This window comes from Magnolia sinica, chromosome 5, assembly GCF_029962835.1.
Source record: "Magnolia sinica isolate HGM2019 chromosome 5, MsV1, whole genome shotgun sequence".
In the NCBI taxonomy this organism is placed as follows: Eukaryota; Viridiplantae; Streptophyta; class Magnoliopsida; order Magnoliales; family Magnoliaceae; genus Magnolia; species Magnolia sinica.
The window spans coordinates 112,181,709-112,208,241 of NC_080577.1; the positions used below are offsets into that span (position 1 = coordinate 112,181,709).

General features: G+C 40.9%; 1 protein-coding gene across 2 annotated transcripts; it reads left to right on the forward strand.

Moving 5' to 3' along the window:
• Positions 1 to 6,010: 6,010 nt before the first annotated feature.
• LOC131246743 (sm-like protein LSM7) lies at positions 6,011 to 26,051 on the forward strand. Of its 2 annotated transcripts, none has more exons than XM_058247121.1 (6): positions 6,011 to 6,171; positions 7,840 to 7,906; positions 14,267 to 14,348; positions 22,831 to 22,902; positions 23,853 to 23,905; positions 25,699 to 26,051. In XM_058247121.1, exons 2-6 carry the CDS (start codon positions 7,904 to 7,906, stop codon positions 25,786 to 25,788), a joined length of 300 nt encoding a protein of 99 aa, XP_058103104.1. In that variant the 5' UTR covers positions 6,011 to 6,171; positions 7,840 to 7,903; the 3' UTR covers positions 25,789 to 26,051. The 2 variants fall into 2 exon arrangements, with proteins under 2 accessions (XP_058103104.1, XP_058103105.1); XM_058247122.1 differs by having other exon boundaries at positions 6,030 to 6,171; positions 7,854 to 7,906.
• The last annotated feature ends 482 nt before the right edge of the window (positions 26,052 to 26,533 follow it).

Genomic DNA, 26,533 nt, shown 5'->3' on the forward strand with positions numbered 1-26,533 from the left:
ATAGCCCTCCGAGAATTGGCTTGGAAATGGATATGACTTGTGAGGTTAGGTGACCCGAGAAATTTAGTCTCGGGTATCGGATTTTTACCGGGAGCGGATTAGGTGCAGCCATTACTGTGGGGCCCACCTTGATGTGTGTAATCTATATCCACGTTCTCCGTCCGTTTTCCCAATCATTTTAGGGCATGAGCCAAAAAAATAGACAAATCCAAATCTCAGGTGGACCGTACCATAAGGCCTGCTTGGGAGCGTGGATTTGAAATCCTCTTAGGGCCTTTTTGGCCAGACCAATCCCACAGTATTAGGAGGGATGGGATCGCGATATCCCAAGATATACATGATGTGCCAAACAGACCCGGTGAACTTGTCCCGGGATATAAGCAATCCCATGGATCTTGAAGCAATCCACTGACATCACCATCATTGCCTTAAATTTGATCCTATCCCTTGGTTGGACGGATTGGAAGGTAAAATCCCGGGATATGCCGGGCTTGCCAAACGGATGTGAACTTGTCCCGGGTTATAGCAATCTCATGGATCTTAAACCAATCGACTGACACCACCATCATTATCTTAGGGCGTGTTTGGGCGTTGGGATTGGAAGGGATTCGGTGGGATGGGATTCAGAAAACATACTTACCCTATTGCCATGGGATGATAATAATTCCATCCTTTGTTGGTAATCCGGTCGTACATTGAATGGATATACTAACCATCATTCAAAGTTATTGGGAATAACACACATGTGTTATATTTAGACCGTTCATTTGTTTTGTAACCTCATTTTATGGCATGGGCCTAAAAATGACGTAGATCCAAAACTTATATAGCCCCATCGAAGTTTTCAACGGTAAGTATTCAATCCCCATTACTTTCTATGGTGGGGTCCACTCGAGCTTTAGATTAACTTGATTTTTTGGCCCATGCTCTAAAATAATCTCAAAAAATGGGTGGACGGTGTGGATCTAACCTACACATCATAGTGGGACCTACACAACTTGCTAACATGGAGTGAAATTGGCATCGGACCCAATGCAATTCCATCGACAGCTTTTCCATCCTCCCCAAACATAGAGTGGAATTGGCACGTGACCAGATGCAATTCCATCCCACCTAATCTCTTCCAATCCCACTGCCCAAACACGCCCTTAAAATCCATCCCATCCCTCCTAATCCTATGGGATCTGCCCGACCAAATAGGCCCTTAGTGTGTTTGGCACCAGATTGTAAACCAACTTTAATCCAAAAATAGTCATGCATGGTACAGGAGTTTGAATTTAATTACTAAATCAACTTTAATAACTCTAATTAGTGAGATATGTGATTTTTAACATAATGATTGTAATAAGCCCGTTGAAATATATGCTTTATCCGAAAATGATGAAATTTCAAGTCTCGGACGGGCCACAAGCACAAGATCATGTCTTAGTGACTAACCAACGATTTTTAATTGTTGATCTACATGAACAATGTTTGGGCGGTACTGGACAATGTTTGGTCGGAGCTGATTTACAGGGACAATGTTTGGACAGTGTCAATCATCATTAGTGGGCCATGTGTCCAATAGAATGATAGTATAGTAATACACATGTTACACCTGCACCTATTGAAATGATCACCGTGGATTTTGGGGATTTGAAACGCTAATTACTTTATGTTGCCAAGCAATGAAGGGATTTGAAACCCAAATCCCCTCAAATCCACCGTGCCAAATTACCCCTAAGAAACATGAGTAATTTACCATTAAATACTTGTTATGTTGCACAAAGGTTTTAGATCAAGCTAATGTTTATGTTTTATTTCATTCAAGTCTGCTCACTGCATCAACAGGTTGATGGCAAATAGACACTACATAAACATTATGGTGGGCCATAAAAAGATTTTTATGGTATGGCATTTACTCACCTCGGCTTCTCATGGTATGGTCCACTTGATATTTGGATCAGTTTTGGTTTTGTACTCATGCCCTATCAAAGCGTATGGATGGCGTAGATATATAATACATACATCAAGGTGGGCCCCACAGTAAGGGGGGTACCATCTTGGATGAGGTGGGCTGCACCTAATTGGCTCCCAATTTTACCGTGTCCAAGAAGTTTTACTTGATTACTCAGTACTCATCCAATTCTAAATAGGTTGGATTTGGATATGGTACCAAACTATGAAAGAGCACTTATAATTTACTTAATTAAAAACATTATTGAGTACAATATGAAATGATGAGCCGTTAAAGCCTACATGATAATGACTTTAGCTTTTATTAAAGTTATTGACTCTTTCAATAATAGATGAATCCATATCATATCGATATATCCTGGACTCATTTACATCTACATCCGATAAGAAACAATTTTTTAAATTTGAATATAATCAGATACCAATAGGGTGTTGTTTTTCAATTCCATCGTCTAATACAAGTAAATGGGTTACGATTTATTATTATTAATATTATTATTTTATTTTTTTACATCAACAATGACCGCTGGCTTATCCATATTGTCTATTCATTTTGTGAGCTAATTTTAAGGCACGATTCTAAAATTGAGGCGGATTCAAAGCTCAAGCAAACCACACCACACAAAACAGTGAGCTGGATGCCTATTGTTAAAAACCTTTTAGGATCACGATTTCCTGTGGGGTAGGCCACTTGAGCTTTCAATTTATTGGATTTTTTGGCTCATGCCCTAAAATGTTCCAGTAAAATGGATGGACAATATGGACATGTCACAAATATTATAGTGGGGCCCATGAATTTAAGCCCATCCTTTTCAAATAAGCATTTCAATAAGGAAATATTCATTTATGCCAAACATATATAAATGATAATTATTACTCATTTACCTGTATTTAAAGGCTGGAATTGGAAAACAAACACCCCTATGAAAAATCTCTAATAATCCAGAAGCATGTAATTTTTCATTTAAACGCTTCATTTGAAATAATAAATAAATAAATAAATAAAAACTTGCTGATGCTCTTATAATATATCTTACCTGGACATGCTTTTATTCGAAAAGAATGGCATTCTTGATATGCACCAGACAGGACACATCAACACATGCCTAAGACCTGTACATTGACTTGTTGCGGCTCAAGCTGATAAGACCAGGACCTGTACATTGACTTGTTGTGGCTCAACTGATAAGACCTATATATTGACTTGTTGTGGCTCACCAGTATGAGAATGGCTTATCTTTTTGGTGCCTCGCAAAGGTTTTATGGGTTGAATGGCATGTGTGTTAGCATGATGGACCCCACATTCAATCTAGATGTTTTTGCTCGGGTGCCACCCTCCCCAATTTCTAGCACTGGGGAAAGGGGGATTTGGACACCGGCGTGCCTAAAACCTATGCATTGACTTGCATGGGCCACCCAAGCACTGAATAGCCTGTCTTTTGGTGTCCCTAAATCTTCGTGGGCCCACCTAATGAACGAGTTGAATGGTATACACGCACAACATAGATCCCACATTCAATCGCAGATGTACCTGAAAGAATTGCATTCTTTAAGGTCATGGGCTCGAGTACCCCATTGTGACGTGTATGGGTGTGAGGGTGCATATCAAAAAGAGAGAGAGAAAGAGATCCAGTTCTAATTAATGGTCTATGCATGAATTTGTCAATTAATTAATACTTTCAAAGTCTGAAAAAATAAAAACACTGCTCTTATATATAATTTTTTAGAGGTGTAAGAATTCAAATGAATTGGATGCTTGCTTGTGTAAGCAGATTGATGTTGGTGATGAAAAGACACAATGTATGGGGAAACAAATACATTTTAAAAAATAATAATAATAACAACTGCGAAATTAGCTTGAGATTGGCCTAGGTGGGCTATATCAGGATCATCAGGTTAGGTTAGGGTTGGAAAAGTCCCACTCAATTTGAAATCGGGTGGATCAATTTTGGGTTGGGTCAAATTAGGTATGGATTTATCACATGTATTTGAGCCAGGCCGGGTCATGTAGGTTTAGGGTCAAGTACTGAGGAACCTGAGCTGGCTTGGGATTGTGAATAGGGTTGTACATCGAGTCGAGTTGAGGTGGGCCAAGCTTAGCTTGGTTTGTCTGTGATCTTCTCGAGTTCGAGCTCGAGCTCGAACTTACTATTGAAGCTAGGTTTGTTAGCCAAAACTTTCGAGTCAAGCTCGAGGCGAGCTGGTAGATCGGGTCGAGGTGTCAAGCTTGCTTCCAACCTGACCCAACCATGGGAATTGAATGTTGGGTTGAGTCAGGCCAGTCTTCTTTTGAGTGCTCAAGTTTAACTGTCAGTCTGACCCAACCCCTAGGAATTGAATTAGGGAGTACATTAGGAGCAACCTGGCCTCACCCAGGACAGTACAACCCTTACCGTGGGGCCTACCTTGATGCATGCATTCTATATCCACTGTCCAACCATTTTTCAGGGATTGTGTTTAGGGCATGAGCCCACAAGATACGGTGGATCTAATTCTTGTGTGGACTATGCTGAAGGAAACAATTGTTATCAACTATTAATAGGCCACATAAGTTTTGGATCAAGCTGATATTTGTTTTATCCTTTTATCTAAGTTGATGTGATCTTATGAAAATGTTGGATGGCACAAATATTACGAAAACCTCATGGTTGGCCCTGGGAAGTTTTTTAATGGTAAGGCATTCAATCACCATTGTTTTCTATAGCATGGTCTACTTGAGATTTGAATCTTCTTCATTTTTGAGCTTGCGCCTTAAAATGATATTAAAAAATAAATAGATGGCATGAATGTAGAATACATACATTAGGGTGGGCCCCACATACATGGGCCGCACCTAATCCACTCACTTGAATTAAAAGCTAGATAATCATTACACTTCTAAATTTATTTTTCTCTCCCCTATCACATTCTAAACTAGCCTGATGGATTACATGATGTCTAACCCTGTTACCACGGCCATCTTTGGTCACTTGACCTGATGGGATTTTATTAGCCCACTTGTCATCGTCAAGGATATTGGGGCCACCCAATACATGTTTGGAAGTCGCTGGGTATGCTAGACTCAAGCCATCTAAAACAGTGGCATGTGGCCTAATCAATTCTACCAAGTCAGATCACCACCGTCCATGGTGACGGGGTCACCAAGGTAATCTATGTTTTCCCTTTTAAGTGTATTATTTCCAATTTACAAAAAATATATATGGTGGGGCTCCAATTTTACATATGTCACACGTAATTAAAATTAAACCATCCATCCAAATGGTGAGTCCACTTGTCAAGTAATTTTCACAATAATTGAAATGGTATTAACCTCTACACAGCTGGCAATAATATTGAACTAAGACTGTTGAACTTTTCACTTCTACTGTCCACAAAGTTGTGTTTTAATAGGAGCAAATGAAATGCATTTAAAATCAAAATATTATGTTTAGATGGGAGTATATGAAAGGATTTAGAATGCATTTGAATTTTTTAATATATTCACAGTAATACATGTAATATTCCAAATTAGCTCGAATATCCCATTTTAGCTTACATATGCATTATTTAATAGAAGGATTGTAATAAACCTATTGAAATATATACTTTAGACAAAAATAAAAAAATTTAAATCTCAAATAAGTCACAAACTTGATAACATTTTTTTTAATCATCCGTTTAAATAAACATCTTTTGTGCAGTTTGGATCATTCTTTTGATATGATTTTAAGTCTTATATCCAATATTTAATTTACTTTGGAGTATCATTAGTGCGACACATATATACTAGGCAGGCTTATAGTTTACAACCTACAACTTTCTAAGAGAGTTTAAAAAGGCCTTTTAACCCTTTTACTGCCGAATCATTTCTTCTGTTGAGGGGATTTCATTTACAAGAATATATACTTTTATTTTATTTTATTTACTTACGTTTACTTCTATCTAAACATATTTCAAATATCATTTATCTTTATTTACTGACAATTCTACCCTTTCATCTCCGTTTACTAGAATACAAGGCCCCCCTTCTCGGTTAAGTAAAAATTATTCAACGCGTGTAATATCCCAGGCCCGCGTATCAAATCATACAATCTGCCGGAGTATCGAAGTATACTGCAAGCGGGAGAAGCGGAAGAGAACGGAAAGAAGCTGGCAAAGCCTTTCTGTTCTATCTTTTTTTCGTCTCTCCTCTCTATCTCTCGCCACCAAAAGACAAGAGAACAGCAGCTAACAAAAGTAGGCTCTCTCTCTCTCTCTCTCTCTCTCTCTCCCTCTCTCTATTCTGTTTCCTTAGGGTTTTTATTTTGTACGGGCGGGTCTTATGGTTCAGTGATACAGACGGTTGGTCTTTTGGGCCCCACCGTGGATGGGCCACGCCCCGAGAATCTTCTCGATAGGGCAATCCTGCCCTTTCGATTAGTGGCCTGCCGATAGGCGGCCTAGAAGAGGGATGCAGCAAGGCTACACTCTCAGCTGGAAAAAAAGGGCCCAGTATTGGTTGCCAGGATTTTCCAATCTGAGAGATTTTCATGGTCCATCCATGGAGTGGCCCATCTAATGTTCTGGCCCTCTGAATCATGGGCACCACTTGTTCAGACTGAAATCCGAGTATGATGTGCGCATCGTCCAGTTAGGGTTCATATAAATTCACTGTACAAAGTGTACACTCTCCCATGTGGATGCACCTGGGCTGTCCAAACCATGGACCCCACCTGATGGAACACAGTCGAAAATCACACTGATCAGATGATCAAGACCGAACACCAAATGGATGGCCGAAATTGTTCGTTGCGCACAAAACGGTTAGGGCCTGTTTGGATTACCAATTATCATGGTAATGTAAAGGAAAAGTGTCATCATTACAATTTAAACACCACCAAACCAAACACGGGAGTCATCAGTCAAATGCAGATGTTTTCAGGAGACATGGAATTTGTGATCACTACATGTTTTCACGGTGTTCCGTGAAAATCTTGAATCCAAACGGCGACATCAGTGTATGAATGTGATGATTTGACATTACAGTAATGGAAAAATGCCATCATTACAAATTTACTACCAATAAACCAAACATAGGAATTGGCGGTCAAATGCAGATGTTGTCAAGAGACAGGGAAATGAATTCGTATTCATTGCGCTTTTCCTTTACATTACCATGGTGATTGTTAATCCAAACAGGCCCATTCACGATGAGGCCTCATTACTAAATATATGACATAGTTCAATGTTATGGACCATATGCGTCCAGCCGTCCACAGATCGATAGCACCATCAAGTGGGGCCTCTAACTGATCACACAGTTTAATGGACCCATTCCATCGATTGGATATCTTGATCGTGGCTAGTCTTGGGCTGCATCAATGTTATTGGCTATCTACATGTAGGCCACGAATCAAAAGATTAAGATTGTCCAATCGAGGAGATACTTGGGGTATAACCCAACGGTGAGAGAACAAACCAATGGTCGTGATTCTGGAATACTGAACCATGGGCCCCACTTTTCAGCATTAAAAATACATGTATGCTGTTGGAATGCATGACCGGTTTACTTATCTTATAATTCCTCTTTGGCTATTTCCATCCATGGTACTTTAGTAGGACCCCACAACTGAGAGCGGTCTGTATCCTGCACATTTGTGCCATGTGTGAAAAGAGTGCTTTGTAACCAAGGCGTATGCGTTTAACGTTATAGTCTAGCCCTGTTTAAAAGTTTAAGCAGTTATAATCAATGCATCTAATCCCAAAAATAATTATATTAATATTTTGTGGCTGATAAATATTGAATTATGTCAATCGATGTATATTTTGTTATTTGGCATGAATTTTGTGTTTATGCTGCTTAAGTGATTCGTTTTTTTTTTAATTTTTTTTTTAAATTTTAATTTTTTTTTCCGCTGTTTTTAGTTCATTTCTGAAAGACAGACAGACAAAGGGAGACGGAGCGAGAGGGGAGGTAAGACACTACAATATGGTAAGTCTCCTTTGGCAGGTCTGGTCATGGATTTATATGTATTTTCTTCATTTACAATTCAAGGTGATGAGAGATCATGTTTATAATCTTGCAACTAGTGCTGTAATGAAGGGCAGAATATGCTGTTGAAAGTTTACATACCGTTTGTATAAATATGTATTTTTTAAATATTAATATTGCTGGAAATTCTCTTGATGCCAAGGGATGCCCATCCATCACGTATGTTTTTCGCCAGCTTCCATTGTTACCTCATTTGGCCATGCACATTGAGGAGCAAACAAGCTGTTGTCCTCTTGAGTTAGTATATGTGCATCGGCCCAAAAATTAGCTTGCTGGGTCATCAACAGCTGGTATGATAGGCATCGGCCCTTCAGAAAACAGAAACCCAAAAAGAGCCTGCCTTTGCCCACACCCAGGACTGAGCAAGAGGCTTGCCAAATTCCGAAATCCGTAATGGAGTCCCTTGCTGTACCTTCTTTTGCCAAATTGTCCACAGTCATTTGCGGAACACAATACGGGCAAATGAAGCTCCAACTCAGGAACTAATTTCTTTTGCTTCCTCAAGAATATACGCCCACCTCCATGGAAATGTGCCAGATGTTATCCACGTCATGGCATTCTTGGAGTTCCCCTAGAGGATAATCGGAGAGAAGCGACACTCTGCTGCAGTTCTGATACATTGAAGCAATGATGATGCTTCAGCGAACAAGGAATCCCCAAATTCATCCTGGCTCGAGAACTTATGATATCTTATCAGACCTACTCCCGACTGGTTGCATGCATATGTTTTTTTTTTTTTGAAGCGATAAAATAACGAATTCTATTAAAAGAAAAGGCCAAGAGCCAAAGAATACAAAGAAGGAAAAGAAAACAAAATGAAAAGCTTTACAACTCTAACCAACTAACTGGAAACTGATCAGCACCCAGAATATTAGCTGCATGTGCCCATTCTATATCATTTTGTTTTGCCCTATTGAAACTTTCCAGGGGACAACCCCTACGAATTTTGAAACAACGGCTATTCCTCTCCATCCAAATACCCCAAAGACCTGCTAATAAACATAGATGCCAAATTTGTTTCCTGACTTTACTTTTTCCCACTCCATGCCAAGCCGAAAGAAAGTGATTTACTGCACCTGGATTAACCCATGAGACTCCAAAAGGAATGAAAAAACCAATCCAGATATTTGATGGAAAAGAACAATGGATAAATAAATGATCGACTAACTCGTTGTTATTGCGTAATAAGCACACATTTGGGATTATCATGCCACACCTTTTAAGATTGTCAACTGTAAGAACCTTTTTTCTCCCCACCAACCAAGCAAATGTCATGCATATGTTGAAATATAGATTGGAATGAGCATTTGGATTTCACACTCTTTTGCCATGTTGGCACTCATGCCCATGAGTAGTTTGTGCGATTGCCCTTGGCTAGGCTCTCGTGTGGAGAAAGATGGAGCCCATTGTTTCCCGCCAAAGGAAGCTGTCTCGTTGGCATATCTTTATGAATGTAAAGAGAAAGGACTCAAGAGAAGAATACTGGCATTTCAAGTTGATATTTAATCACTAAATACTGTGATTTTGCTTTTAGTATTCGAGCTTATTGATAGTGTCCTCAGATCTCCATTGGATTCTTGCTAGTAGTGGATTAACGACACCTTGAGTTAAGAACCTCCTCTCTGATAATGGCAAATGGATCTTTGTTCCTGTTCGCTTGCTCAAGTTGCTGCCATTTTGGCATGCCAAAGCCATTGCAGCTTCTAGATCTGCTAGGCGTAGCAACTCAAGTATCTCTTCATAGTCCATGCAACACTCCCACCCAAACCCTTCTTGCACGAGTGTTTTCTCTGCCAGAGCTTACATTACTTGTTTCATAAATGGCAGCTGGCACTGCTTTTGATTGGATCTGACTTCATCAAACGAAATGGGATCTTTAACTGTTTAACCTCAAGCAATAAATAGCATGATTGATTATATGATGATGGAAGATCCTAGCTGTATCTCTTTTCTTATCTGCCTATTAGGAGGCCCCAAATTGAAATGATAGGATATTTTTAGGGCATGGTCCATCCACGCTTGTGCCTAGCACATCGATGGTTTGGATCGCTGACCCATGGGCCTCTAATAAAAACTGAAAACCCAAGTATACGGTGCATACCCTTGGGTCAAAGATCCTATAATTCCTCATAACTCATAAGACGACACTCGTGATTCTTGACTAGTAGATCCATGAAGAGTTTAGCTGCACCTGTTATAGACTCAGGTTTTCGTTAATAACTAAGGCAAGCATTCCCTGTTATTCACTGCATCTCATAGTCATAGAATTTGATCTATCTGGAAATGTAAGCTGGTAGGCAATGATTCCAGTGATAATCATGAATCCTCTCCGCGGTAATCTATGCTGCACGGAGAGAGAGAGAGAGAGAGAGAGAGAGAGAGAGAGAGAGAGAGCATTGTTGTTACGCACATCATGAGAGACTACATGTGCAATCATCTGAGCCACTTGTTGATGCAAAAATCTGGATGCCCTCCTTAGACCACTTGATACCTGCAAGAGAAGACAAATGGAGACCCTGACTACTGTAGGGGACCCTCCGATGCCAAAGTTAGACAGGCAAGTTAGGTCTAGTAGAACGTAGGGTTTTTTGGTGTGGTTTGTGCGTTACCTTTCACCATTGGGGATGCTCTTATTTATAGTTGAAAGGGGCGGTGGCGTAGATGGCCAAATCGAATCCTGAGCGTGTCGCGATTATCTTTCGAGATCTTCGGCTGAGATCTCGGATAGGCCCGTGTTGCGGTTATCTTCCGAGATCTTCGGCTGAGATGTTGGGCAGATCTCTTCAATAAGATCTGAGTAGTTGGAATCAGAGGAAACATGTAGTAGTAGGCCGAGGTCAAGCATCCGAGGTGGCCTACATAGCTGCCCCAAGGAGTAGTTTGCTGATTTGGATTCTTTAGTAGGTTATGGTCGAGTTTTCTATTAATCATTAAGCAGATCACCGACCTGCCGACCTGCCCTTGAACGTCGTATTGAAGCACTAAGACCGAGTTCCCTTCCTTAGAAGAATACAGACAAAATTGGGGATGACCTATCATCTTCATCTTATTGTACGATGCAGGGCTCCCCTGAGTGTAGCAGCTCGACATCTTGTTCATTACTGAGTCATACCTCGAGGGCTCTTATTAAGAGATGATCCGAGCAAGAGCTTAGAAATGTATGGGACCATGGAAGAGCTCGTTGTCTGATGGAAGCAGATGCACTTCATCTTTTGATGGTCGAGCTCAAGGAATAGGCGGGTTTCCCAGCAGTAGACTACTGCTTTCTAGCCATTGAGGAGCTCTTTGGTCATGCTCGGCGCTAGCCGACCATGTGACGAGCACAGATGTCCGAGCTGACCTCTTCTCCTTGGTCAGTCCATTTTTACCCATAACACCACTCATTAGGGAAATTTTGCCAAAGAAATTTATGGAACCACATGTGATGGTCACAAGAACTTGAGCGGATTGTTCCTATCCATTTGTTGATTACACAAAGTTTGCATCATCCGATGAGTGAACCGGTTTGATTTACTAGGAGAGACATCATGGACAGTGGCACCTACGTTGTGGACAGTTTGGATCTCGCATCTTCGACCATGCTACCAATTCCACACATACATGTTTGTCTGGTATGCATGTGGTTGCATAACCTCATGTGCTGCTGTAGACTCGCTTGGATAATGGCTGAACTGCATGACCCATGTGGCGAGTGACAATGCAGATGTACTCTGAGCCACCCATTCCACAGGCCCTGCTTTATGGACACTATAGGTCATGGGAAGTGGGTATCCACATGTGATAACCACCGGAATTTAAGTAGACCATTCCCGATTGTCTGTTTGTCACAAAAAAAGGGACCATCCGATGAGTCAACCTGAATGATTTGTTTTGACACCCAGGAAATAGTGGGACCTATGGAACAAAGGGTTTGGGTCTCTTCCCTGCCTTGTGCTATACTACCATGTGGACCAACGTCTACATGTGTTGCTGTACACGCACGGACCAAAAAACATTACAACACCTGTTCTACGCAGCGTAAAACACCCATGCTGTGTGGTTTGTGTGACATCCACTCCGTCCATCAGGTGCGTTATTCAATGTATGTCATGGGGCCAAAAATCATCCAGATAGACAACTCAAGTGGGCCACACCAAAGGGAACAATGAAGGGACACCGACCATAGGTTTGTGTGCGGGTTCACCATGGTGCGTATCCTTCATTGAGCCCGTTCATCAGGTGTGGCTCACAAGGATGAATGGAAGATTAAAAAAGCAATCAGCCTGATCCAAAACTCAGGTGGGGGGCCACATTGTATGTAACTTAAAGCTATTGGGCACATTTTTGCATTCTTCATCCTTCAAAAAAAGAGAGAAAAAAAAGGAAAACATTTTTACATTGTTCACATTGGTGTGGCCCAAATGAGGTTTGTTTTTTATTTTATCTGGCTGATCCCTTGTGTGTACAATGAACACAAGGGTTATCACCTGATGGACGATGTGGATTTTGCATATACAACATTGTGGCCCTGCAGAGCTGGGGTGCTCTACGCGTTGCATAAAATAGGTGGCGTAGACTATTCCCGTCCCACATACATGCTTCCCTCTAATGCATTGTGGTGGACGTTTGCTCAACCTGCACTTGCTTATGCGTGTGCGTGTTCTCCCTAGTGTCAATAAAAGGGTAGCTGGTTGTTGGACGCGGATTTCCTGCGAAAGCGTTTCGCAGGAAGTTCCTGCGCTGGAAACCTGGGTGGGGCCCAACGTGATGCTTTTGAGAAATCCACCCCGGCCATCCGTTTTACAAGATATTTTTAGGATAATAGGCCAAAAATGAACCGTATAAAATACTCAAGTGGGCCTAAAATGTGAGTATTGAACGTACACAGTTGAATTATTCGTGGGGCCACTGAAGTTTTGAATCAGGCTAATGTTTGTGTTTTCAGTTCATCCCAGTAGTAATGACGTTATTAACGGTATGGATTTCATGTAAACATCACTCTTTACCTCAGAGAGTTTTCAACGGTGGGAATTTTCCTACCCACCTTTTACTCTAGTGCGGCCCACTTGTGTGTTGGATCCTTCTCACTTTTGGTGTCAAGTCCTAAAATGAGCTCAGAAAACGGATGTACGGAGTGGATTTCTCAAAAGCATCACGTTGGGCCCCACCCAAGTTTCCAGCGCAGGAACTTCCTGCGAAACGCTTTCGCAGGAAATCCGCGTCCCTGGTTGTTACTTTCTTGATGGCATGGTCATGTTAAAAAAAATAGAAAGGCTTCCTTTGAACTCTGATTATACACTGAATTGCAAAACTTTTGGAACCTTTTAAGCAAGTTGTCTTTCGTCATCATGGAATGCTTGTGATGTAGGTTGTGTGGGCTTGTGAGACACCTGGTAATCAAGGAGTCAAAACTCGCTTAATATACAAGTCTTGGCCGAGGCGACTCAGTTTCACTAGTCATTTCTTGTAGTCAACCTTGCAAATTTTGTTTCCTGACTGAGTGGGAAATGCTCTTAGTCAAGTGGAAACAAGTTGTATTGGTTTCTGTATCTGCAGAAGTCACTTCTCTAAAACCAAGTTTTGATTTCTCACTGTTCATTAACCAGATGCTGTTAGTAGTACCAATGGCATGTGGTGTTGGTGCAGGGGAAACTGTCATGTATATTTGACAGAAAGGCAGGAATGGAGTTTCTTTGTCTGCTGGTGCTTCTGTTCATGCCAAGGTATTCCGTAATGGTAACGGTGATTATAATGGCCACCGCTGTTACCTTAACGATACAGGATGTAACAGCCGTTACAGGGGCTGTAATGGGTGTTATGGTCTTTATTTATTTATTTATTTAAAGTCCGAAAAACTTGTGTGGCCCCATAATGGATCATTACGGCCTTTATGGGGGCATAATAGAGCGTTATGGGGGCTATAGTGGCCTTTACGGATCATTTTTTCTGTAACGGCTGTTACGACCGTGTAATGTGTAAAGGTTGCTACCTTTACGGCACACCATGGTTCATGCGGATATTGGCATGCATGCACGAATTAAGCCACAACATGTAGTTGTTATGTCAGGATAAAGTAGAATGCTAACATAAGACTTGAGATTCTGAATCATTGGAATTTCTTAGTATGTTTCAAAATTTTAATTTGATTTACTGCTTATTCGACCTTTTTTTCCTTGAAGGTTTGCTTGTTCGACTGTTTTATCATCTGTTTTAAATCTTTTCCATTATGTTTTTTTTTTTTTTTTTCCTCAGGCACCTTCTCTGATTGATTTCACATACTCATAGACATTATACTCACCTATAACTTTCTCTTTGTTTCAGTCAGGCCGGAAGGAAACAGTTCTAGATTTGGCGAAGTTTGTTGACAAGGGCGTCCAAGTTAAGCTTACTGGAGGAAGACAAGGTTAGTCCTTGATATCTCATTAATCCCTTACCTTTCAGTAGCCACAACTCGATTCCACTGCTTCACACACTCACACACGCATCCTGAAGTTAATCTGTATGACCATTTGTTTCTCATCTAGTGTTTTAAGCACAGTCGCCTTAATGGTAGCTGTTTTAATCCCAATTTGAATTAGTAATATTTCTTGTTGCCAATAGAAAGAGTTGTCTGTGCATTTACACCCAGTGACTATAATTCCCACATCCTTCAAAACTCCCAATGAGCATTGTTGAACATGAGACAACACTGATATTTATGTGGGATCTGTGTTGCAAAAATTAACAAGCATACTTTGTTTTCTTTTCCTTCTATATAGGCATTTTGGTCTGCTATCTCAGCGGGCCAATCCCTCTTGTATCTTTTCTCTTTTATAAGATTTCGTCACTTCTCAAAAAAAAAAATAAAAATAAATAAATAAATATTAGAGATAAAACTGTGTCACCATACCCTAGGATTTTGGGGTTGAGTGAGTCCAATTGCACTCATATCCATACATTGGTGACATAGCATAAGGATTTTCTCATGTTATCTTCATGGAAATCTTTGTTCTGTGTTGGTTGAGGGAAAAAAATTGGAGGCTGATTTTATGCCGCTTTTGGTTCTGTTTTGTCTTTGAGACTGAGTTATGACAGTGGAATTTAACATTGAGGTCAGGGTGTCCCAAAACGGTTACGTATCGGCCGTAACGGCCGATACGTAACGGTAACGGTGGTACCCGTTACGCGATACGGGGCCGTATCGGCCGAGTCCCTTTTTTGTACACGTAACGGCCGTTACGGGCCCGTTACGGGCGTAACGGCCGTTACTGACCCGTAACGGCTGTTACGGGCCTTGGAAAAAAAATAAATAAATAAATAAACCCTTACCTTTTTCCTTTCTTTTCCTCTTCTTCTCTCTCTTCTTCTTCTTCTTCTTCCTCTTCTCGGCCTGCTGCGGCTGCGGCTGCGGCTACGGCCTCCTCCTCCTCCTCCTCCTCCTCCTCCTTCTTCTCTCTCTCTCTCTCTCTCTCTCTCTCTCTCTCTCTCTCTCTCTCTGTTCTTTCCCTCTTTCCCTTTTTTTTCTTCTCTTCTTTCCCTCTTTTTTCTTTTCGGTTTCCCTCTCTCCTTCTTTTTTTTTTTTTTTTGGCAGCGTAAGCTGCTGTAGGTACGTGTAACGCTGAGACGAGGGCTGACACTCCTCGAGCTCCGAGTTGTACGAACGGTTCAAAGGAGATCAAAGTTTTATAGGCTCCACAGTGATGTATTTATTATATCCACACCGTTCATCTATTTTTAAATATTATTTTAGAGCATTACCTAAAAAATGAATCGTATCCAAAGAACGCCTGGACCACACCAAAAATAGCAGCGGAGATGATGATTTTCACCGTTAAATAATTCATAGGCCCACCGTAACATTTATTTTCCATCCAATTTGTTCATAAGGTCAAAAAGACCTGAATGAAGAGGAAAAACAAATTTCATATTGATCTAAAAGTTATGTGATCCCAAGAAAGTTTTCAATGGTAGACGTTCAATCCCCCACTGCTTTTTAATAATTAGATCTGTATTATTTTTCGTGTCAAGCCTTAAGACGATCTCGTCAAATGAATGGACGGTTTAGATATAACACATTCATCATGCTTGGGGCCCAAAAAACTTTGACATATGTGCTACACTTCACAGTCCGAGTCCCACCTAATTTGGGGCCTTAAAAAATTGTACCAAAGACATTAACTTAAAATTTACCAATTAAATTATAAACTGCAATTGCTAACTCACAATGCCAAAATCAAATTATTTGAATAGTTTTAATTGTTATTTGGTGTACTCTTATTTTTTAAAATAGGGCCTTTTGATTTTTTTTCATGATTCACTATCCAATAAATGTCCACTAATACATAAGTGGGATAATGATAATAAATTGCATGAATTTGAGGCTAATTTGGGGCATAGATTGGTCCTCCAAGTCAGCCCGAAATTGGCAACGCCATCTACCTGAATTTAATTTCATTTTTTTAAAGAACTACTGGGAGAAAGATATTAAATTGTTAAGTGTATAAATTAGATATTTAGAAAATTAAATATATACATTTTGTAGTCAAATTCAGGTTACCTGGTTCAAAAATTAATCAGACAGTCCGATACAGCTTCTCACCAAAGAGTGGACCGTTACACCACCATAAACATATTCCAATTTATAAATGAATGCATATTTGGAATGCTTAGAATATTCCGGATTTAATACATATTTTTTTATATTTTTTTGGCAAATTTTTTTTTTTTTATGCCGTTACGGACCGTTACGCCCCCGTATCGCCGTTAAGACCCCGTATCCGTATCGGTTTTAGAGGTCACCGTTACGCCAACCGATACCGATACGGGACACCTTGATTGAGGTTGCATTTTAGTTAGCCAACTTCCATGCAGTGAATTCCTAGCACAAACTGAATGTTTTGGCACCTCTGTTTTTCTTAAGAAAGGAAGGTATGGATGGCGCTTGATTTGTAGTCCAATGGTGATGTAGGACATGAAAAATTAAATATGATATGTAAGATTTCAGGCTTAGATCCTGCTAATTCAGAAACAATCACACAAATTCCACGTCCCACATGAAAGTCCAAACATTCAATTAAAAAGGGGAATCTAAGCCGACATAGGCTAGGACTGGACCAATAAAAATTATAAACCAAATGATGTCAAAGGGAAATAAAATCAACTACTCATGCATAAAAATCAGTCCATAATCCAAGGGATTTCCTAATTTCAATTCAAGGAACCCTAAGGTGATAAAAAGGGGTAAGTCAATTAGGGATCATGTAATCTAGGGTTAGGATTCATGAAAAACGGTTATGAGAGGATAAAAGAGGATAAAAACCTGAGCCAAAAGATGATCCCGCGTGTGGACAGCAACAATGGCCCAGACGGACGTGCGTGTGATCCCAGCCGTAAGTGTGTGGGGCCCACTATTCAGAAAAAGGCCACCTTGGCCCTGGTCGGCCAGGGATGGACTCTAAAACTCTCAAATCTCAGCTCGATCCGATGTACGGTTTGTGCGTGGTGCTCCGCCGAAGTTTCAGCTCGCCTGCGGGCCGAAATCTAGAAATCTGATGCAACAAAAGGACAAATTCGAAGTACGGATGGTGGGGGAAGATGAAAAAAAGATGATGGAAGATGGGGGTGGATTGGGATTGATGTGGCTTCGCACCACGGTACTTAGCCCTTCGAAAAGGGAGGGCTTCGCACCCACTTTTGAATTCTTCCACAACTCACAAAGAGAGCAGAAAAATAAAGCAGGAATTTTTTTATTAACTTCAATGAATCAAAAGAACTACAAGGGGTGCCTATTTATAAGGAAAATCCTATACCCCAAAACTCGCACCATGTGTGCAACCTATTACTTGGCGATGAAGTAAACTAAAATAAAAACCAAACAGAGAAATCTAAAGCGTTCACAATGTTCTAAATAATAATAATAAGCAAAACCTAAAATACGAAATCAATCCGACGAGTGGGCTACGATCATGAGATCCCATGGTGGGCTTTTCTTGACTATCGGACCACTTTTCTGAACCAAAACTTGACTTCTAGATAGGAGGCCCTCCCTGGACGTCGTCATCGAGTCAGATCGATGGTGGGGTCCTCCTTCTACGTACGTACGTGCGTAGGGGGGGCGGCGTGAGTGCGCGTGCGCGCGTGATGTCCCCATCAAATGGTCTTCACTTTTATTTGCTGTATCCGTATCAATCACAATACAATTTTATTCAAATTCATAATATATATATATATATATATATATATATATATATATATATATATATATATATATATATATTATGAATTCAATGAAGTCAAGGTAGTTTTGATGCAGGGTTCCAGTCCTTGTCCAAGTGGTAGACTCCGAGGAGTTTCAACACGAGGTCTTGGGTTCGAAACCCATAGGTGGTGAAATCCCACTGCGGCGTGTGTGGCGGGTGCGTGTGTAAAGAAAAAGAGAGGGTAGTTTTGATGCATGTGCATGCTGATGGTTTGAAGTTCAAATCAAGTGTTTAAAAAGCCATCCTGTGGAGATCAAGCCTAGTCGAATAAGTTGGTGGAAATTGGTTAAAAATAGAAAAATAGGAGAAAGGAAAAATGGTGCAACCTTGAGGGCCAGTTTGGAAGGGAAATGCTCCTATATAACTCTTATGGGTAAGGTCGAGCTCTGTGGGCCCCACCATGATTTGTGTCGAGACATTTGAACTGTGAACGGGTGAGCCCCTCCAGGTCATGGTGTGCCGTAAAGGCCGTTACAGGGCCACAAAGGCCGTTATGTAAAGGTAACAGTGGCAATCGCTACATGTTACGGGGTTATAATGGCCGTAATAGCTGTTATGGAAAGAAAATGACATGTAATAGTCGTTAACGGCCTGTTACGCCACCTATGAAGGCCGTAATAGCCCTGTAATGGTCTTTTATGGGGCAAATATAGGGTTTTCGGATTTTGTTTTTCAACGTTAAGGGGCATATACAAGTTTTTTGGATTTTTCTTTCAATAAAAAAGAGACTGTAACGGCCATTATGGGGTCTAGATGCACTCAATCTAATTTAGTTGTTATTCGATTTTATTATTATTGTCAGCAATTCATAAATGCTTGCAAATATTTCGAGTTTTGATAATCTCTGTGCACTGAAACAATACAATATGTGAGATTGTGTCATGACTATTTGTGCAACTTCAAGTGCTTTAATGGGAATGTCCATTTAATGCCGTTGGCTAGTTCAACATCGGAAGCTTTGGCTGATATAACCTGTAAGCACAAGTTAGTTGTGGGGATTGATTTTCTTTCAATTGGCTTGTGGGAAGTTCATTGTTTAAGCAAACGCTTAGCAACATCTTCCATACAACTTTCCATTTTATTTTTATAACATGGCCAATATGCATGCCCGCTCTAAGGCCATCCTCAGGATATTTGACAACGGGAACAGAATTGAGGACAAAAAGGAGATCGAAGATCTCACCATTAGTCACTTCAAAGAGCTTCTGTCATCTGAAAACTGGGTCAGACCGCGCTTAGACAATATTTCCTTGACAAACTGGAGGCTACTGAGGTTGAGTTGTTGGAATTCCAATTCTCTGAAGACGAGGTCAAGGCTGTAGTTGACGCTTTGGGAGGGGACAAGTCCCCAGGGCCTGATGGATTCCCGATTAGTTTTTATCAGATTTTTTTGGAGTTTGTCTGCGAAGATGTCCTTCTTTTCATCCACGAATTCCACAGTAGAGGTAGATTATCGAAAGGGCTCGGAGCTTCATTCATTTCCCTTATTCCTAAGGTGGCTCGGGCCAGCTCTTTTTCTGAATTCAGACCTATCAGCTTGATAGGGAGCCCCTATAAAATCCTTGCTAATATTTTATCCTCTCGGCTTTCGAAAGTTACCGGGAATCTCATCTCGCGAAATCAGAATGCTTTCATCAAAGGTAGACATATTATGGATGGAGCCCTTATCGCTAATGAAGTCCTCCATTCTTGCCATAAGTCGAAGTTGAAGGGTATTTTTTGCAAGTTAGATGTGGCCAAGGCATATGATCACGTTGATTGGGATTTTCTTCTCTATATGTTTTCTCGGATGGGTTTGGGGGCCAAGTGGAGAAGGTGGATTGCTGCGTGCATTGGTTCAGCTCATTTCTCCATTATTCTAAATGGATCCCCCAGAGGCTTTTTTTAAAGCTCGAGAGGGCTGCGGCAGGGGGACCCCCTCTCCCCTCTTCTCTTTTTAATTGTCGGCGAGGCGTTGTCTAAAATGTTAATTAGAGGGCAGGAGCAAGGATACCTCCACGTTGCGATGCCTGGGTTGTCTGACCCCCTCACTCACATCCAATTCGCTGACGACACCTTTATCGTCTCTGACGCCTTGGCAGAATGCATCGAGAACCTCCTGATTGCCCTGTGCTGTTTTGAAGCGGTCTCTGGTCTTAGGATTAATATGAGTAAATCGAAGATGCTTGGAATTAATGTTCCTTCTCAGACTCTCAAGTTGTTTGCAGCCACGCTCGGATGCCATGTAGATACGTTTCCATCTTCCTTTGTTGGTCTCCCCCTCTCAGTGGGATCCCCGTCGAAATCTATGTGGGATAGGGTCATCGGCAAGTTCCAAAAGTACCTGGCCACTTGGAAATGCCGCTATTTATCTATGGGTGGTCACCTGACGCTGATCAAAGCAGCCCTTTCTAACCTCTCTCTACTTCACGTCACTGTTCAGATGTCCAGGCCCGGTTTTAAAGTCTATCGATGAAATTAGAAGAGATTTCTTGTGGTTTGGTAAGGAAAATCAGAGGAAAATTCACTTGCTTGAGTGGACCAAAGTATGTAAATTGTTCAGGGAAGGTGGTGCAAATGTTAAGAATCTGAAAGTCATTAATTCGACGCTGCTAGGGAAATGGTCTTGGAGACTTGGCTCTGAAAAGGACGCTTTGTGGACCTCGATTGTCAGAGGCAAGTATGGCTCCTCCCATGGTGGTTGGTGGCCTAAAGGCTCTTTGTTCTATAAGGCTTCCCATATCTGGAAAGGAATTCTTAAAGCTGAAAGTCCAGTGATCGGGAACAACAACTATGTTTTAGGCAATGGTTCTTCTATTCAGTTCTGGGAAGACTTATAGGTTGGGGAAGAACCTCTTAAATTTCAATTTCCTCAAATCTACCGGCTTGCCCTCGATAAAGATATCCTCATCAGCAGATGTTGCTCTCTCACGTCAGCTTAAACTTTCTAGGACATCAAATGTTTCAGGATTGCATTTCTAAGACTATGCCGCACAGCAGCCAGCCCGACAGCCTTGTCTGGCAGTTAGAGAAATCCGGATCTTTTTCCGTCAAGTCTCTTTACGCCTACATCTATTCTGCGTTGCACCCTTTGCAGGACGTTTCTCCATCCATTTGGAAGTACCATGTCCCTCCTAAGTTCATTTGTTTCGGGTGGCTTGCAGGTCGCAATAGAATCCTCACTATTGACAACCTTGCTAAGAGGCATGCAAATTGTTAATATAAGTCTGTGTTGTATGCGCGAGGCAGAATCCGTGAATCATTTGCTGGTCCATTGTTCTTTCATGTCTCTTGTTCGGGAAGAGTTTTGTCAGAGATTCTCGGTTAATTAGTGCACTCTTGAATCGGCCGCCAATCTGCTCTCTTCTTGGAATGGTCTCAATCCTGGGAAAATCAAATCTATCATCTGGTGCATGGCCATTCTTGCTATCTGGTGGGCCGTTTGGGAAGAAAGAAATGAAAGATGTTTCAACGATAACTCTTCTACCGCTAAGGTTGTGGGTTCTAGGGCTAAGAAGATGGTGATCGAATGGGCTACTAATGTTTAAGGATTTGAATAATTTTGATCTTAGTTTTTTAGGCTATTAGGGGCTTTTTGCTATCTCAGCAGATTTGCTCCTTTCTTTTCCATGTTGTGCCCTTCCCTGTTTTCCCTTTTTATCTTCTCTTTGTATCCCTTTTCTTTCTAGTTTAATGCATTTTCAGTTTGTTGCCTTTAAATTTTTTTATTATTATTTTTTCCGAGTGTGGTTACAGTAACTTCTCTTTGTACTTTATGGAGATAGAAATTTCATTGTTATTTGAAGTTTCAAAAAGCAAATCGTTGAGCCATATAACTTTTTTTTAATTTTTAATTTTTTAATTTTTTTTTAATGTTGCATTTCTCATCACCCTTTTTTGGAGAGATTGCAAAGTTAGGATTCCTGGTCATGCACACTCTTTCAAGGCGTGTTTGGCCGGACCAATTCCATGGGATTAGGTGGGATGGAATGGATTTTAAGGTAATGATGGTGGTGTCAGTGTTTGTCCCTTGATCCCATGGGTTTGGGATAGCCCATGGGATATACAGCAGCCTGTTTGGACTGTCCCAAATGGATGGGTTTGCATCTACACTGCTTCTTGTGGTGTGCCCCACTCACTGTTTTATATTTGCCTTAAAACAGGTTTATGGCTAAATGTAGGCCGGTGAAAATGATGGACGGAGTGGATATCTCATTGATATCTTGGTGGGCCCCACATAGAGGTGAAAATTCACATCCTGGGATTGGCAGAATCCATGTTAGCTACGGGCGGTGTTTACGAGGGCGAGGTACATCCCGCCATCCCAAACGGGGGATGGGATGAGATGGCGCAAGATAACCTCCTAATCCCATCTAATACCATATCCAGCGCCCGGCCAAACACGCCCTCAGGTTCTTGATTTAAATGACGTGGTTATTCTTAATCCAACGTAAAGTGCATGACTGACTGATCTTATTTATTTATTTTTTATTTATTTTTATTTATTATTTTTTTTTAATGTTGCATTTCTTATCACCCTTTTTTGGAGAGATTGCAAAGTTAGATTCCTGGTCATGCACACTCTTTCAGGTTCTTGATTTAAATGACATGTGGTTATTCTTAATCCAACGTAAAGTGCATGACTGACTGATCTTTTTGTTCCGATAGTGACAGGGACGCTGAAAGGATATGATCAGTTACTTAACCTAGTGCTCGATGAAGCACTAGAGTTTCTAAGAGGTATTTATTTATTTATTTTGTTTTTGAAGATTGAATCAAAGAAGTATTTATCTCATGATTCTTTAGTTGGAAGTTATGGCTACTATTTATCAAAGAGATTTTGTTGATGAGTTGTACCTGACTAGGGTGCATTTGGAAGCAGCCCAAATCAATATTGGGTTAAGAACTAGTACGGTGTCAAGTTTACTTGAAAAAAAAAAATTCAAGAAAAAAGAAAAGAAGAGAAGAACCAGTAGGTCCCATTCTCATGTCACTACTGTTTTTTTTTTTTGGGTGGAAAATGGAGCCCACCTACCACAGCTTCTGTCCTCTGACCCTTCTCAAGTGCAAAGTGGCCAGTCCAGCTGGCTGCTGGAATAATCAACCCATATCAACTTGGGGCGCATCCAATCAGGTCGTCATGATAGCTGCAGATTTCACTGGGGCCATGATCCCATTCAAACAGGCAGATTGCTGGTACAGGGGTGATTGAACATTGAACTTCTTACGATCTCTGCTGTATGGCCAGCCTCGTTTATCTGCTTCTGTTACTAGTGTGCCAGTCATTCACTGCCCCTTTGTAGCCTCTCCTAATTGACTGGACCACACCGGATTCGCCAACCATCATCTCCATTTCAGCTTGTCTATTCAGCTTTGAATATAGAGATGCTACCTCATTCAAGTCTTCGCTTCTATAAAGTTGGTCATTTAATTTCTGTATCCAGAGAAGTACCTATCACCACATGCATTGACTGTGAACTACCGCCATTAGCAACAAAATGAAACTATCAGTTGAATAACTCGAGCCATGGGTCATTTGCGCCACTAGCTCTAATGCCACTTCCCTTCCATCTGAAAATAACTCTCATTGTCTCTGATAATTCTTTGCTGCATTCATTCTTGCTTGCATTGTCTTTCTATTGCATGCGAGAAGAGAGTACTTATTAATGCTTGCTGTTCTTGAACCGCAGATCCGGATGATCCACTGAAGACTACTGACCAGACCAGGCGCCTTGGTCTAATAGTAAGCTCTCTTTTGATCTATTCTTGTGTATAGGTTTTCAATTGTTTTTTACAGTCATTTTATAAAGAAATAGATGTCTTTAAAAATCAGAAAGACTAATGGTTGAAGTTTTTGAAATATAACTAGCACTCGTCGTTGTCGTCATCATCATCATCTAAGCCTAATTCCAACTAATTGGGGTTGGCTATATGAATCCTTTTCTGCCTTTCTGCCCTATCATAACTTCAGTTAGACCATAGGTCATGAAGTCTTTTGTTACTACCTCCACACAGGTCCTTTTGCGTCTTCCCTTTGCCCTTTCAGAGCCGCCATCTTGTACCAACTTACTCCTAACTGGCTCAGTTCTTGGTCTCCGTTGCACATGACCAAACCATTTGAGTCTACTTTTCCTCATTTTATTACCCATTGGTGCTACTCCTAAATTCCCTCGAATGCATCCATTTCTAATTCCATCCTTAATTGTCCTGCCACTCATCTATCTGAATATCCTCATAGACCGCCTAACATTCTGTCCCATAAACCATGGCTGGTCTTATCGCTGTCCTGTAAAATATTCCTTTTTGTTTGAGTGGTACATGATGATCACATAAAACTCTGCAAACATCTTCGAATCTCGCTCTTCTTTGGTTCTTGCTTCCGAGGTGTTTCCACTTCCTGGTATTTTTAGAACTGCTGCTTTGCAAATCCGAACACTTTTGACCTAATCAGGCAGTGTACTACCATTCTAGCTTCTTTCTGCAACTAGGATTTAACACCTGAAAATCACAGTCCCTCTTATTATTTGAAGCACGGCCATAAAATTCGGCTCAGTAAGTTATCCTTTTCATTACTCTTACTCGGGTGGTAGACTCTCAGGAGTTTCAACTCCCGGTCAAGGGTTCGAGTGCCCATAGGTGGTGAAATTCCACTAGCGTGAGTGTGTGGGGTGTGTGCGTGTGTTAAAAAAAAAAAGTTATCCTTTTCATTGCTTATGTTTGATCAGGCATCAGGTTGCCTGTTGGTGTATTGCGTTTTTCTCTATGCCAAATCTAAAGGGCTTCATGGCCATCCTTCATTTCTTTTTTCTTTTTTTGTGGTGTGTGTGTGTGTGTGTGTGTGTGTGTGTGTGTGTGAAAAGTGTATGCTACCGAGTACTAAGTTTCATTCTAAGTCATTTTCTTCCTCTTGAGAGGAAACATATGGCTCCTTGTAGTCCACCTTTGCTAAGCCTACGGGCACCTCCACATGCATCTCCACATGTGGCCACACACGCCAATCTGATATGGTTTGGACATCTCATCCATGTATCAGGTGGGTCCACATTGTAGCTGAGCTAGCCCAAAAATCATGCTTGTTCACTCATCAGGTGGGTCATGCCTGTGAAAATAATGGATGGCAAAATTTGCCAATTGTTGCCTGACGAGTGGGATGGTCTATTTTGTGGCCAATGCCATATACAAGATGGGACCCACCGATGCATGGCTCAGATGTCACAAACACGTGACAGTTTGGTAGGCATGCCCACTTCAAGAAGTGTGCGTGGGCTCTTAGCAATACTTGTTTACTTTCAGATGGACTTCCCTCATTAAAAGAAAAAAGAATTAAAGAGAAATAACTGATGTCTTCTTTGTACTTGATGCACTTTCCTGTTTTCAAATCTCATCAGATCTCTCTGTTTTGCTAACTTGCAAAGAAGTAAAAAAGAAAAAGAAAAAGAAAAAAAGAAAAAGAAAACAAAAAAAAAAAAGAAAAAGAAAAAGAAAAATACATGTAGAAAAGCAAATATTTCACTGTTGCCTATTTTACTACTGCAGGTATGTCGGGGGACTGCTGTGATGCTTGTATCACCAACGGATGGGACGGATGAGATTGCCAACCCTTTTGTCCAGCCAGATGGGGCTTAGTCATATCCTTTTAATTACCCGCTCGTGTAGACTAGTTGGTATCTGTTCTCTTTTCTCTTCTCTATCTTCACCATTTTAGGAATGGTATTTTATTTTGATTTTGGAGGGGGCAATTGAGATTCCGTTGATTGTAATGATGTTGGTTACATCATCTTTGCAAAATCTGTAATAGCAAATTTGGAATTGGTTCGACTCTGTAATGGAACACAATCTCTAAACTGTGCAATCTTTTTTGAATGGTTTCAGTGTGCCATTTAAGTGAATGGGATTGTAGAAGTCTCGCAAATAGAGGCATGTGCCTTCCATCGGACTTTTAAGGTTGATTCTTGTAAGGAGAGGTAAAAGAAGTGATTTGTGGTACACATGCTAATGTGGCACACCTGTGTGAGATTCAGACAACTCATCGTTCTGGCTGCACTGTGATATGCACTGCCCAATGATATGCACTGCCCAGAAACCAGGTTGATCCACTCACCAGTTGGGTGTGCTGGTAGACAAAAATGAGAAACACTCGTACATATGTGGCCCACCCTACGATGAGAGGACAAGTCTGATTTTCAGGCCAGCACACATTCATGGTGGGGCCCATCTGATGAATAGCTGGGATCTTGCAAATGTTTACTGTGTTGGCACATGCGCCACAATGCACCATTTCAATCTCTTAGGCGAACGCATTCTCTTCCATTTATCTCTTGAAGTTTAAACTAAATCCATGAAGATTTGTGAATCCATGGGAAATTGGAAA